Source organism: Pediculus humanus, genomic scaffold (assembly GCF_000006295.1).
Source record: "Pediculus humanus corporis 1103172107616 genomic scaffold, whole genome shotgun sequence".
NCBI classification, from domain to species: Eukaryota; Metazoa; Arthropoda; class Insecta; order Psocodea; family Pediculidae; genus Pediculus; species Pediculus humanus.
In genome coordinates, this window is record NW_002987230.1 from 67,098 (window position 1) to 80,626 (window position 13,529).

General features: G+C 26.7%; 2 protein-coding genes across 2 annotated transcripts in view; both read right to left on the reverse strand.

Annotated features, from left to right (window-relative positions):
* The window catches only part of Phum_PHUM247160 (WD-repeat protein, putative), a gene marked incomplete at both ends in the record, with an annotated part of 5,214 nt that extends 2,670 nt beyond the window's left edge, over window positions 1-2,544 (reverse strand). Inside the window, 4 exons of the mRNA XM_002426255.1 lie at window positions 23-85; window positions 284-381; window positions 1,686-1,837; window positions 1,972-2,544. Of these exons, the coding sequence (XP_002426300.1) occupies window positions 23-85; window positions 284-381; window positions 1,686-1,837; window positions 1,972-2,544 (886 nt within the window). The remainder of the gene's footprint in view (window positions 1-22; window positions 86-283; window positions 382-1,685; window positions 1,838-1,971) is intronic.
* Window positions 2,545-3,928: 1,384 nt separating this feature from the next.
* Phum_PHUM247270 (period circadian protein, putative) lies at window positions 3,929-10,207 on the reverse strand (the record flags this gene model as incomplete). The annotated part of the gene is made up of 17 exons (XM_002426256.1): window positions 3,929-4,210; window positions 4,295-4,478; window positions 4,556-4,641; window positions 4,740-4,966; window positions 5,370-5,542; window positions 5,664-5,929; window positions 6,017-6,125; window positions 6,207-6,371; window positions 6,460-6,695; window positions 6,769-6,972; window positions 7,038-7,252; window positions 7,342-7,527; window positions 7,791-8,039; window positions 8,120-8,395; window positions 9,372-9,769; window positions 9,867-9,965; window positions 10,185-10,207. The coding sequence occupies 17 exons, from the start codon at window positions 10,205-10,207 to the stop codon at window positions 3,929-3,931; spliced, it is 3,378 nt and encodes a 1,125-aa protein (XP_002426301.1).
* Window positions 10,208-13,529: the final 3,322 nt, after the last annotated feature.

The following is a 13,529-nucleotide window of genomic DNA, read 5'->3' on the forward strand; positions in this document are numbered from 1 at the left end:
ATGGGTTGTTGATTATCTTTACTCCCGGATGCAATGATTCCTAATTGTGGGTGCCAATCGCAACATTTAACGTCCGACCCGTGACCTGTCAAAAATTATTATTATTTTACACATACTAATCATTGACACCATCTTATTCATAATACACTATTGGAAAACGATGGTTCGTGTGCAAAATACCTTAAATTAACCGTGATACCTTATCATACATAAAAAAATTAGTTGGTGAACTTATTACTCCACAATTAGAATACAATTTAATTTAAAAAAATAATCAACTTGCCTCTTAATACCCTTTCTTCGTGACATCTTGCAAAATCCCAAACCCGAAGTGTTCCATCATCAGAACAGGACACCATCTTTTGATCCGTTGGACTGAAGCTAAACAAAATGGGTCCAAAATCATTCATTTTTATCCAAAAAAAAATTTAAAATTATTTTAATTTTCATTTTATTGATTGAATTAATTTAGGACAATTATAATTACTTAAATAAATCTTATGTAATATTTTTAATAAAGTTAAAGAAAGTCAAGAAAAGAAAGTTTTGATTGTTGATAATAAGGAAAGGTAAAATTTAGGTAAAAAAAAATTTAAGGTATGAACACCTTAAATATAATAAGTTATAAATGAAAAAATATGATCAATAAAATTCCCTTTAAAAAAAAAAAATTAAACTTTAACTTATATTAATAATTAATGATAAAATAATAATAATAAATCATTATATATCTATCGTCTTCCATTCATTTTAACATATTATTTTATTTAAAAAAAAAAAAAAAAAAAAGGGATTCGATGGAAATTATTTTCTAATTATTGTAATCGAATAACAAAAAAAAAATTTAACATTAAAAAAAAGAAAATTTAAAAAAATATATAAATATAATTTATTGAACAAATTTTAGTTTTGTACAATAAATATTTTTTTTAATGGCAATCAATTAACAAAAGAATCACTCGGTTTTATTAATAACAATAGATAAATAAATAATTACAACGACTAGATAATAATAATGTGGAATGAAAGGATCGATGGATATATATTAATTTTTATTTTTATTATTATTATTATTATTATTATTTTTTTTTTCCAAAAAATTTAAAAATATACAAGAAAGATAATAAATTTTTTTGTCATAAATAAATAAATGATGTTTGCATTAATTTATTTTATCTTAATGTTATCTTAATTAGATAACATTTATGACATTCATTAATAACTGCATTTATTATAAATTTATTAATGTACAAATATATATTAAACAATTAATGCTGTAGTTAAAAAAAAAAAAAAAAAAACTCATCAAGAAATATGACTATCATTATATATAAAGATAATAAACAGTTTTAAATAATGAAAAATGATTAACTAAAAATGAATTTTTCAAATTAAATTTTTAATCCAAATTTACGAAAATATCATAGGCCTGATTTAAAAAACCCTCAGAAATGTAAGAAGGAAAAGATTTAGTAAAGGATTTTGTATATTGTTTTTTTTTTTTATTTAATATAAATTTAGGAAAAAAGGATAAAGAATAATTTAAATTTAATACTTTTAAATTTTTTTTGAAACTACACTTTAAAAAAATTAAAAGCATATAACTAGTTTTTTTTTTTTTTTTTTTTGATTTTGGCACTTTATGATTGATTGATAAATATAAAATCAAAAAAATAAAAATGTACCTGAGGCCTCGAATTGCTTCTTTATGAGCTTGAAACATCTTAACATTATTCATATTCGATTGCCAATATTTACAATAACCAGCATGATCTCCTGTTATCATCCAGGCATCATTATTTGACCAAACCATCGATCGAACCGGACTATCATGGGCCTGTAATAAAATGAAGGAGAGAAACGGTTATAATTCTTTGATTTTTTAAAATTGAACAAACATTATTAATTTTAAATTGTTATTTTCAAAGCAACTCGTTACATTAGCAACTTCATTTTGAAAATTCAACATACCTGTAATATTGTTTCAAAATTAAATGTTAAACCATTCCATAATGTGAATTCTCCACTTGAGGCTCCTGTGACTAATCTTCTACCTTCGGGTGTCCAAGCCATACAAAATATTGGACATCTCATTTTATTAGTTGCCGTTTTCACAAACTTTGTAGTCACAGCATTAATTGGATTATCTTTATAACCAGGAGGAGGTAATACTTCAGGTAAATATAAAACATCAGGTTGCAATGCTTTTCTGTCTCTGTAATCTCTTTGCCAAACCCTATTTTGCAAAACTTTTATTATGGCTGCATTGTAATCAACAGTTTTTCTCATAGTAGATTTACGAAGACGTTTTCCATCGAAATCATCGGGAAGGCTGTTCAACATGTTATTGTTGTGCTGTGGTCGAAAAGGTTGTCGAAACTTTTGATTTTGGTTTTGAATCGAAGCTTGTAAACGATTCGGAGTTAAATTAATATTCGAGGAAGTAAAAGCTTGATCCATGCCAGGCGGAGGTTTCGAAAAATCTGGTAATGAGCCTAAATTATTGGCATTGACGCCCGATGAGGAATTTTCTGTTTCCATCATTTTGAACCCGTTGTATTGTATTTATTATTACCTCAAAAGTAGATAAATATTTTTTTCTAATTTTTTATTTGTTTTCATAGTTTTTTTTTTTTTAAATAATGGAATTAATAAAAAATTTTTTTGAATTCAGTTTCTTTCACACATTATAAAATCACTTAATCAACACAGAGAAACATTGGTCAGCCATTTTAACGGAAATAAATTTAAAATTCTCAATTTCCGTTTGGCCATTTTTTTTTTTTTTAAAACGCGCCTGAAAGGATACTTTATAGTTTCTATTAAAATAAGATATTTATAAAGTAAAAGATATTTAAAAAGTGTTTTATTTTAGGAAAGTATTCAAATATCAACTTTTTGAAAGGTAAAAAAACATTTTTTGTTATTTAATTCTAACTATCACTACTCTCTGTCTTTCCACAAATATGGACTTTTACAAATTCATATTTAATCAAATAATTTTTAAGATTTTTCTCATTATATTTCAAAAAATGTTTTTTAAAATTTGAATTTTATTGATAATTATGTAAAAGATATCATTGTAAATGTTTTGATCTAATTTTACATTATTACTCATTTAAAAAATCTAAATATCAAAAAAAAATCAAAGCCTATAATGTATAACATAACTTGATTGTTAATGGCTATAATAAATTTTAAAATAAGAATCAAAATAATCAATATATATTAATAATTTCAAATTTTAAATAATTATTAATAAAATAAAATGAAATCAAACATATTTTTATACCTGATATAAAGATATTATAAATAAATTTTAGGAAGGGTAATGTTCAAAAAAAATTTTTTTTTTTTTTTTTAAGGCTCATAAAATTTATTCATGACAAAATTATAAATAATTGTAAAAACTTAATATTACATAATTTTTTTTAAATTTTCAATTACCCTTCTTTTATTTTACATTTTATTAAATAAAAAAAAAAATTTTATGCACATAATATTATTAGATAGATAAATAAATAAATAAAAAAATATCAGTAAAAAAAAGAAATTATTTATGAGTACAATAATAATAATAATTATTGTTTATAAAATATAATAAAAGTTAATTAAATTTATATAAATACAACAATTAAATCAAAATGTTTACAATGTTTGTTTTATAAATTGTAAATTATTATTATTATTTTTTTGTTTTTCAAGAGAGGCAAGGAGGTTTTATTATTTATATATACAAAACAAAGAAATAATTTTTTTTATAAATAAATTTAATTTGTTACAACGGTGGCTCTTGAGGGTGATGGCAAAGGCATATTTTCATCATATATCATAACAAAGTGTGCCAGATCTTGTTGTCTTTTTTTCCTTCTGTTCTGTTACATGAAATAAAAATTAATTAAATTTTTTCTTTAATATTAGTAGAAATTCATTTTGGACATACTTTTTGTAGGCAAGCTCCTTGCAATTCTTCTCCACTACTACAACTGCTTGTTGTCAAACATTCTTCAAATTTTAATTTTGCTGATAAACCTTCCAATTCTAAATCTACATATAATTGTTGAAGTTGTTCATCAACTAATTTAGGTTGATCTGTTGTTTTAAGTACTTCCAAATCTGATTTTAAAACATTTGTCACTTCCCTATTGTTAAGTTGATACCTAAATACTAAATCTGGTGTGAGATTTATTTTTTCAAGCCATGGTGGTTCCTAAAAAAATATTTTTCATTTCATATCATGTCAATTCATTTTTTGTGTTCCATGTGATTTTTAATTATCATTATTTATAATTACCTTTCTAACTGGCCTGGAAATAATATTATCTTTTTTTATATCATCCCAATCACCACCATCTTTTCTTAATAATCCTGTTTCCGTTTCTTCGGAACTTCTCATACTATCATCAGTTTTTAAAAATGATGAATATGATGAATAACTACTTTCATCTCCAGTTCCGGTTCCTGTGTCTCTGGGTAGACTGAATAAAACCCATTGAGTTAATTTAAATGTTAAATTATTAAAGTCAGACATGTTTTTTTTTTTTTTATAACTCACTCAGAAACATCCTTTGAATTTTCTTTATTTTGTGAAAAACACATGGAATCATCCACATCTGGTGAACCAATGGATTTCTCTTCTTTCTTAGAACATTCTGACAATACCTATGATAATTTATATTTTATTTAATTATTAAATAAATTGATTATTAATTTAAATTAAAATGTGAATCAATTACTACCATGCTTCCCATGGCTGATCCTGGCTCTGCTTTAACACTAGTTGCTTGAGATGCAGGTCTTTGAAACTTGACAGATTCTTTTTCATTTTCGTTGGTATTTTTACTACTCTGAGCTTGGGTTTGATGTCTAGGTGGTATTTGTGGTGCCATCATAAGAGGAGAATACATGAGCGAAGGTGTACCAAATCCCATTGTTGGATAAACTGGAAACGCATTCATAAATTGTACTGGAAAAAAAAATCATTTAAAAATTTTTTAACAAATGATCCAAAATTATTATTATTATTATTTATAAAAATTTCAAACCTACAGTCAAAAGAACATTAATTGCTTAATTAATTTTAAATTCAATAAAGGCCTTAATAATTTTCTTTTTATGATAAGGCTATTTAATATTGTATATGAGGAACTTTTTATATTTTTTTTTACTTGAGAATTTATTATTGATTAACTGAGCAAAATTTTAATATTAAATCTTTTGGCATACAGGTATAATTTATTCCACTAAATATCGGTCCAGATAGATTAAATTAATTAGATAAATTAATTTTTTTCTACGCCTCTAACTCGAAATGAGCTATGAAACGTTGGAACCCATACTTAGCTTATTTTGATGCATGAATGTATTACCTCCCATTAGGAGAGGACTGGAAGGGCTTGAATGTTCATTTTGGGTTATTTCATTTCCATTGATATTAACACTATTTTGTGAAACATTTATTGAAGGATTTCCATTTGTGGCTATATAATAAACTGGAATCATTCCAGCAACGGGCATTCCTCTGCTACTTGTCGTATAAGTTCTATAATAATAATTATTATAGTTATAACTTTTACACCAATCGATTCAAAACAATAATTTATTTTCATTTTTATAACATTTTTAATAATAATAATAATAATAATAATAATAAATTTACTCACGCGTGAGAAGGAAGAGGTTGATTAAATGTTGTAGCCGAAAATGGTGGCCACAAATTAACATTATTTGGATTTTGTTTAAATACTTGATGACTGTTTCCATCGTCCACGTTTGTTTTAATCGAAACTTCTGGTCTTTTTATCGTATTCCCCGGGTTTATATTATTCTTTGAAGAATTTTGAGCATTTGTTTCCGTGTGCCTGTGTTTGGAAACTTTATTCCCTTCCCACGATAAAGAACCGCTTCGTTTAATTCCATGGCAGTGATCCTATTTCGTAAAAGATAATAATGATTTTTAAAAAGTCGCCATGTCACGACGTAAAAAAAAAAAAAAAAAAAATGGCTATTTTCATACCTGTAGTTTTTCAATAACCGTTTTCAAACGTATTTCGTTTATTTTACCATCTTTTACTCTCAAGTCTCTATGTCGTTTTATCAAAACTTTTTCCATATCTTCGTTATGCCTACACACATAAATTAATTTTTTTTTTTTTTTTCTTTTTAGGTTCGTGGGAAAATCATGTAAGTGAAAATTCGAATTTTACCTGCATAATACCGCTTCTGTTAATACTGTGACTGGCTCGTAATCTTGTTGCTTCGAAGTACTCGTTTCGGTGCTGTTGGTACCATTAATACAATTGGATGCACTACTCAGTCCTGAACCACTTCCGGAACAAGTACCACTTCTGTTAATCGGAGATCTGCATTTGCTGAGGAAAAAGGTAACGTTGCAAATAACGCTAAAAATAAAATAAAATAATTTCATTTTTGAACGGGTTGATATAAAAAAAATTTTACCCATTGTTGTTGACCACTTCCGGTGATGTTTTCCCTTCTTCTTCTAAAAGTGATGTATTTTTTATATCGAAATTTTCTTCGCTTGCCGACATCGTTCTTGGTCTACTATTGAAAAAACGTTGTAAATTTTCATTGTAATTGAGCTGATTGTAACTTGGTGGCGTTTCCGAGGATGATTTCGAATCGCAATAGTCGTGATGAGGTGATATTTCACCCAACATGACCGAATCTCTTTCCTGTTGTTCGACAGCAATCCGTTATATTTTATATTTAACCGAAAATATTTTTTTAAAAAAAATGTACTCGTACCGAAAAACTAGCATCTTCTAATTTAATTTCACCAAATTTTCCTTGATCCGATTTTGTTATTTTGTCCATTAACGACTCCATGAACGTTGCCAAATCTTTACACCTTTTCGAAACTTGTTGTTTTGCCGATTCTGAACTTCTAGAAATCGGTTCGCTTAATATTCTTTTGATTTCATCTTGAATCGTTTTGGTTTTTTTCATAACCTACACAAATCACGAATTTGTAACTTGTTATATTTGTCATGAGACTTTCAGAAAGGTCTACTCACTTCTTCAGAAATTTGCGAATGATCGTCGGGCGTAGAAAAAACATTCGGATTAGGTGGTCCTTTTAATAATCTATGTTGTCCAATGGCAAATTCTAATTTGTTCGACCAGGGATTTATAAAACTTGACCATTCCGTTTCTAATAAAACAAAACCTCCATTTTGAGTTCGAAAACGATATGGTTTACTTTTATACGTCGATCCTTGCACTTCTAAAACTAATCAAATTTTTTTTTTCGTTTAAAAAAAAAAAACCGTTAAAAATTTTTAATCGTGATAATTTTTAATTAGGGGAAAAATATTTTACCAGATTCATAAATTTCTTTTAATAATGGCAAATCTTCCGGATGATAAAAATCAAATACGGATCGTCCTATCATGTCTTGAGGTAGGTAGCCTAAATACGAAACAGCTTCCACGTCGACATGAATTAATAACGTGTTGGCTAAATGTCTTGTAACGAATTTTGGAGCATCTCTCACTTCATCTGGTCCTATTTAAATCAATCCAATAATTAATAATAATAATAACGCAATACAAAAAAATTTTCTTTATATATAAATAAAAGGAAAATTTTTTTAAAACGTTTTTCATTTGAATTAATTGAATATGTCTTTTATATTATTCACAACGTGACCGACCGTTCCTTTTTTTTTGTATTTAACGATCGTCAAACGTGAAAATTAAAATATCGTCGTAATAACGTCACAAAATAATAATAATAATAATAATAATAATAATAATAATAATACTCACGATTGTATGCCGTTTTAACGGGTGTTGCTGTGATGAAAAGAAGAGTGTCGGAAATTTCACCTCTGACTTCTTTAAACGAAAGAGATAATTTAAACGGTACATATTCGACGGCTTTATCTTTGACACCAAAACCGGAAGTTTTCAATCCGCGATATTTACGAAGGCAACAGAAAAATGTATTGTTTGACATTTTGCAGGTTTTACCAAAAGGTTGAGGAATGGCGTTGGATACCATCGGACCGGCGACTCCTAACGATACATTATCAATTATAGGATTATTATTATTATTATTATTATTTTGGGGAGCCCGATTATTCATGATAACGTACCAACTGTTATGTGATTAACGAATGCGATTCTATCTTTTTGATGAACGAAATCAATAAATGATCGACCTATCCACATATCGCATGGAAAACCTAAAACATCGGTAAGTGTTGGAGTTGTATATAGTACTTTTCCATCTTGCATTGATACAGCCAAACAAAATTGTCCGTTAACGATTGTCGAAGGTTCTCTTTTTAATCTATCGAATAATGATTCGGGTGTTTCTATTGTTTCCTCTAAATCGATGGATGATTTCAAATTATTTTCTAACTCACCATCTGTAATATTAAATAATTTGTTATAAACGAATCGGAAAATTCTCTTGTTTATATGGGGAGAAGAACATTTTGGAACATGGCTTCCTTAAACTGTTTTCTAAATTCTTCCACTTGCACAACAAACTCATGATTTACAAAAAAAAAAAAAAAAAAAAAAAAAAATTTAATCAAATTCGAATCGTGGCCCACGACACGGTCCATGTTTTGCAAATTAACTACATAAGAGATGCATTTACGTCAAAACGAAGGTAAATTATTAACCGAATAAACATTTACATGGACACACGAAATGACGTAACAAACAAACAAACAAACAAACAAACAAACACTCATCGTGTGTTAGTTAGTTAGTATATTAACGTGTTTGTTTTTTGAATTTGTTTTTAAAAAAAATTAAAAGCTCATCACGTGTTTTACAACCGATCGGGGAGAGGGGGGGGGTTTAAAAGAAAAACATAGAAGCAGAAGATAAACAATAACGATAAATTTTTATATAAATAAATAAAGTCTCGTGTTTTATATATTTACATATGAGAGAGCACGCTTATTGTCAACGAGACTTGTCAAATATAAAAAAATTACAAAGATTGCACAACAAAATTTTAACAAGAATTTGAATGGCTTCCATCTTTTTCTAGAAAATATTATTTCTATAAATAAAATTGATTAATTAATTAATTGAGCAAATAATAATACGCGATTTATTTTTAATAATCTTTTGATGATGGAAAACAAGGAGAAAAAAATTTGTTTTGTTTTTAAAATACACTTTTCCAGCCTGGAAAAATTATGAATTGAATTTTTTGTTAGAAATCGAAAATGGAAAAATTTTGCGTATGTTGTAAATAAAATGTGATTAAGTTAAATGAATGATTGATTGATTGATTGATTGATTGATTACCAGAATTTCGAATTTTTTGTATGGATTTTAATGTTTGAGCCACTGTTGCCAAATGAAGAGCTTCGCAATTGGTACCACTCATGTTGTTGGTATTTTTTCCCGTTTTTAAATTTGCATTGACGACAATTCCCGTCATGGAATTGCTGTTGTTGTTGCTGTTGCTGTTTGCGTTGTTTGTGCTGTTGTTGTTGTTTGTGTTATTTATTGTCGATGATACGGGATTGTTAATGGACGGTGATCTTCCAGTCAAATCGGAATTTATATCCTTTGTCGTTTTCTCATTGGAATCTTCCATTTTTTTACATTCGTTACCGTTTATCGTTTCTTGCGTCTTATTTTTTTTCTTTTTGTGATCTTTGTTTTTAAATTTTGACGAATGGGGTTGTGGAAATTCATCGGATGCAACGGGGAGTCCCCCATAACCGCTACTATTACTCGAACCTGAATTACTATGTATCGATTTTGAACTTCCGCTTCAAAAAAAAAATAATAATAATAATTTTTTTTTAACGGTTTATTTTTTTTTTGGGGGGGAATTATAAAAGTCGGAAAATTTATGTAAGGTTTTACCTTCTTTGAGATTGACTGTTTGAACATCCGGTCGAATATCCGGAATCTGATATTTTTGTGTTATGCGTTTCCGCTTCGCTTTGTTGATCGAGATCAGATCTGGAAATATTATTATTATTTTTTTTTTCCTCGAATAATATCAGATACAAATAAAACAATAATAATAATAATAATAATAATAATAATAATGATAAAGGATACAGTTTTAAATGTTATACAATAAGAGTAGAGAAGAGTAGTCGCGTTTTCAGCAACGTGATTTTATCTTCTTCTTCTTTTTTTTTCCCCTCCCTTATTTTATTAAACTTTGTTTCTGACCTAAGACTGTAGTAATTTATCATTATGTACATAATAATAATAATAATAATAATAATAATAATAATAATAATGGTTTCTACATATATACATGCAAATAAAAAGAATTTTATTTATTTATTGTTTTTTAAAATTTAAATTTTCGTAGGGGAAACAAAAGGGAAAAAAACGACTCGTTTTTAAAATTATATATATATATTTTTTTTTTAACGGTCACGAAATGTCGTCTGCTATCGGTTCGAACGGTTTTTTTTTATTTTTATTTTATTCTCTAGTAAATTTTTTAAGAAAAAAAAAAAATTATTTTAGTCTTTCCCACCCAAGTTCTATTATTAAATTTTATCGAGGAAACTCATGCAAAAAAGAAAATTATTACGAAAAATATTCTCATTATTATTATTATTATTATCATTATTATTATTTTTATTATTATTATTGTTTTGAATCCGAAATAAACAAACGAACGACTCGTCATTTAAATTTTATTAAAATCTTCCGTATTTAAAAAAAAAAATACAAAATTATCGAAACCGTGAAAAGTATTGACGAATTACTTAATCAAACAATGACCCAAAGTTAAATAATAATAATAATAATAGTAATATAAAATGATGATGATGATGATGATGATGACGTTAATGATTTTTTTTTTTTTTTAATTTTTCGGTCATAAATGTTTTTTCAATTTATTTATTTATTTATTTATTTATTTATTTGTTATTCAAATGTTTTTTTTGTGTGTGTGTGTGAGTGTGCCTGAGCCATGTTTTTTTTTTTTTTTTTTTTTTTTTTTTTAATTTAAAAAATAGAGAAAATTTTACGAGATGAACGATAGGATTATTATTATTATTATCATTAACCCTTTTCCAAAATTTTCCGGTTACTTTTTTTTTTTTTTTGGAGAAAACAAAAACGAAACAAAATGAAACAAAAACAGAGGATATTAAATGAAATATTTTAGAAAAAGTAAAGAATAATAATAATGATGATAATGATGATGATGATGATGATGATGATGATGATGATGATGATGATGATGATAATTACAAGTCACATTACCTTTGATTTTCCATGATTCGTTTTCTTCTCTTGCTAAGAATTTCCTTACAAAATTCACTCGCGATTTTTGTTTTCAATTTAGATTTCATATGTTATATTTACAAAACGTTTATATTAATATTAAATATTATTATTATAAATATATCATATATTATCATCATTTTTTTTTTTTTTTTAATAACGTACACTCACACGCGAGGAATTTACAAAAAAAAAAAAAACAACAATAAAAAATAATATTAAAAAGTTTCAAAAACAAAAAACGGCGGTAAATTTATTTATTTATTATTTTTTAAAACAAAATTTATTATTATTATTATTATTATTATTACGTTAATTATTATTTTAAAAAAATACGAAATAAAAAAAGGTAAATAAATATTAATGCGTATGTTATTTCACGGATTCGTTATTTAAAACTATTTAACGTTCGTTATAAATAAATGTCTGTCTATTGAAAAAGGTTGAGAAAAACGATTTTAACTCAATCATGTGTTTTGTACACGTGATTTTTGTATACGCCTGAATTTTATTAAGCCCTTCAATATATCGAACGGTAAAGGCGTGGTTATATTTAATTAATATTATTATTATTATTATTATTATTATTATTATTATTATTAATTTTTTTTGGTTCGTGCTCGTCAAACGAACGCATTGCCATTTGTGCCATGTGCGTGTGTGTGCACGCACACACGCGCACGCACGCACAAGCACACTTTCACTAACACATTTTTATTATTATTATTATTATTTACATTATTGAACGCGTTAAATACGATTCATTCCATTCCATGCACTTTTCCACCGTTTATTCCAGGTCTGTGCCTGATTCCTTAGGAATAAATGCTCAAATTTCGTTTGAATTTCCTTTTAATGAATGTGTCATGGCTCCGGGTACTCCAGAGATGATTGGAATAGTGTCTGTCTTTAGTCCCAACATCCTGGTCGTTTCAGCATTTTGCCCGATTCTTTGGCTGTCTCGTGTTTTTCTTTCCGCCGGAAGGGATACTTCAATTTATTACAGAATTTTGTATCGGTTCAATGATATCCGGTTTGTTGGCTGGAAGTGTTCTGTCAGTGTGGATTTGTTGATCGTAGAGAACCATGCATGGATCCTTAACCGGGGGGGGGGGAGAGTATGTGGTTGTACCATTCTTTGGATAGTTCCTCTATTCCTTATTCGCGACAGATATTCCATTGTGGGTATTTACAGAGTTTATTGTGCCTCTCCAGGTATTCATGTTTTGGCAATATCGAACAACCGGAAATTAAATTTGATCGATGGTTTCCGATCGTAATTGGCAAATTCGGTACATATCTTTTTGGGGGACTCTGAGAATTACCTTCTCACAGTTGGGGGTCCGAAATGTCTTGTGCAGCCGTCAGAAACGCTTCTCCTTAAACCTTTAATTTTCCACACCTCAACTATTTTTGGGTGCTTTTCTTGTTAGTGGCTGAAGCATTTCTCTTCAGATACCGTCCATGCAATTTTTTTTGGGATTCCCAAACTTCCTCATAAATTTTTTTTTTGGGGTTCTGGGCTTTCCTATCATAAGTTGCAAGTTAATTGTTATTATTATTATTTTTTATCTTTTAAAAAAAAAAAGAAAAAGTTATTAATAAACAGTGGTGGTGGTGGTAAATTTATTTTTATTTATTTATTATGTAAAATTTTTTTATTTTTATCTCAGTGAAATAATAACATTTATTAATGATAATAATAATAATAATAATAAAGATGAGGAAGGGATTAAATTCTTTTTAAAAGCTTAAAAAAAAAATTAATTAGTTATTTTTAGTTTGTCTTTATGGGGATTTATAAATCGGGTGAATTTTTTGATTTAATTGATTATCGGTAATAAGAAATATAACTTAAATAATTTTTACGTAATATTAAAACGATTACGAAATCAATATTATGAAATGTTATGAGAGTTGACAAAAATTTGTTTTGTATTAAAATAAATAAATTTATTTAAATAAATCTATTATGGGATTTTATGGGATTTTATGGGATTTTAGGGGATTTTATGGGATTTTATGGGATTTTAACGTAAATGAATTTAAGAAAATAACAAATTTTTAATAAATTTTTTTTTTATTAGATAAATATAAAAAACAAAAAAATTATTACCTTCATGTGCTTTTTTTAATATATAAACTTAAATTCATTATAGTTTTTTTTTTTTTTTCTGACGTATAAACAAAAATAATAATAATATAAATTATTTATTTAAAAAAATTATCAAAATATTTAAATGTAAACTGTTTTTTTTTTTTCTCAAA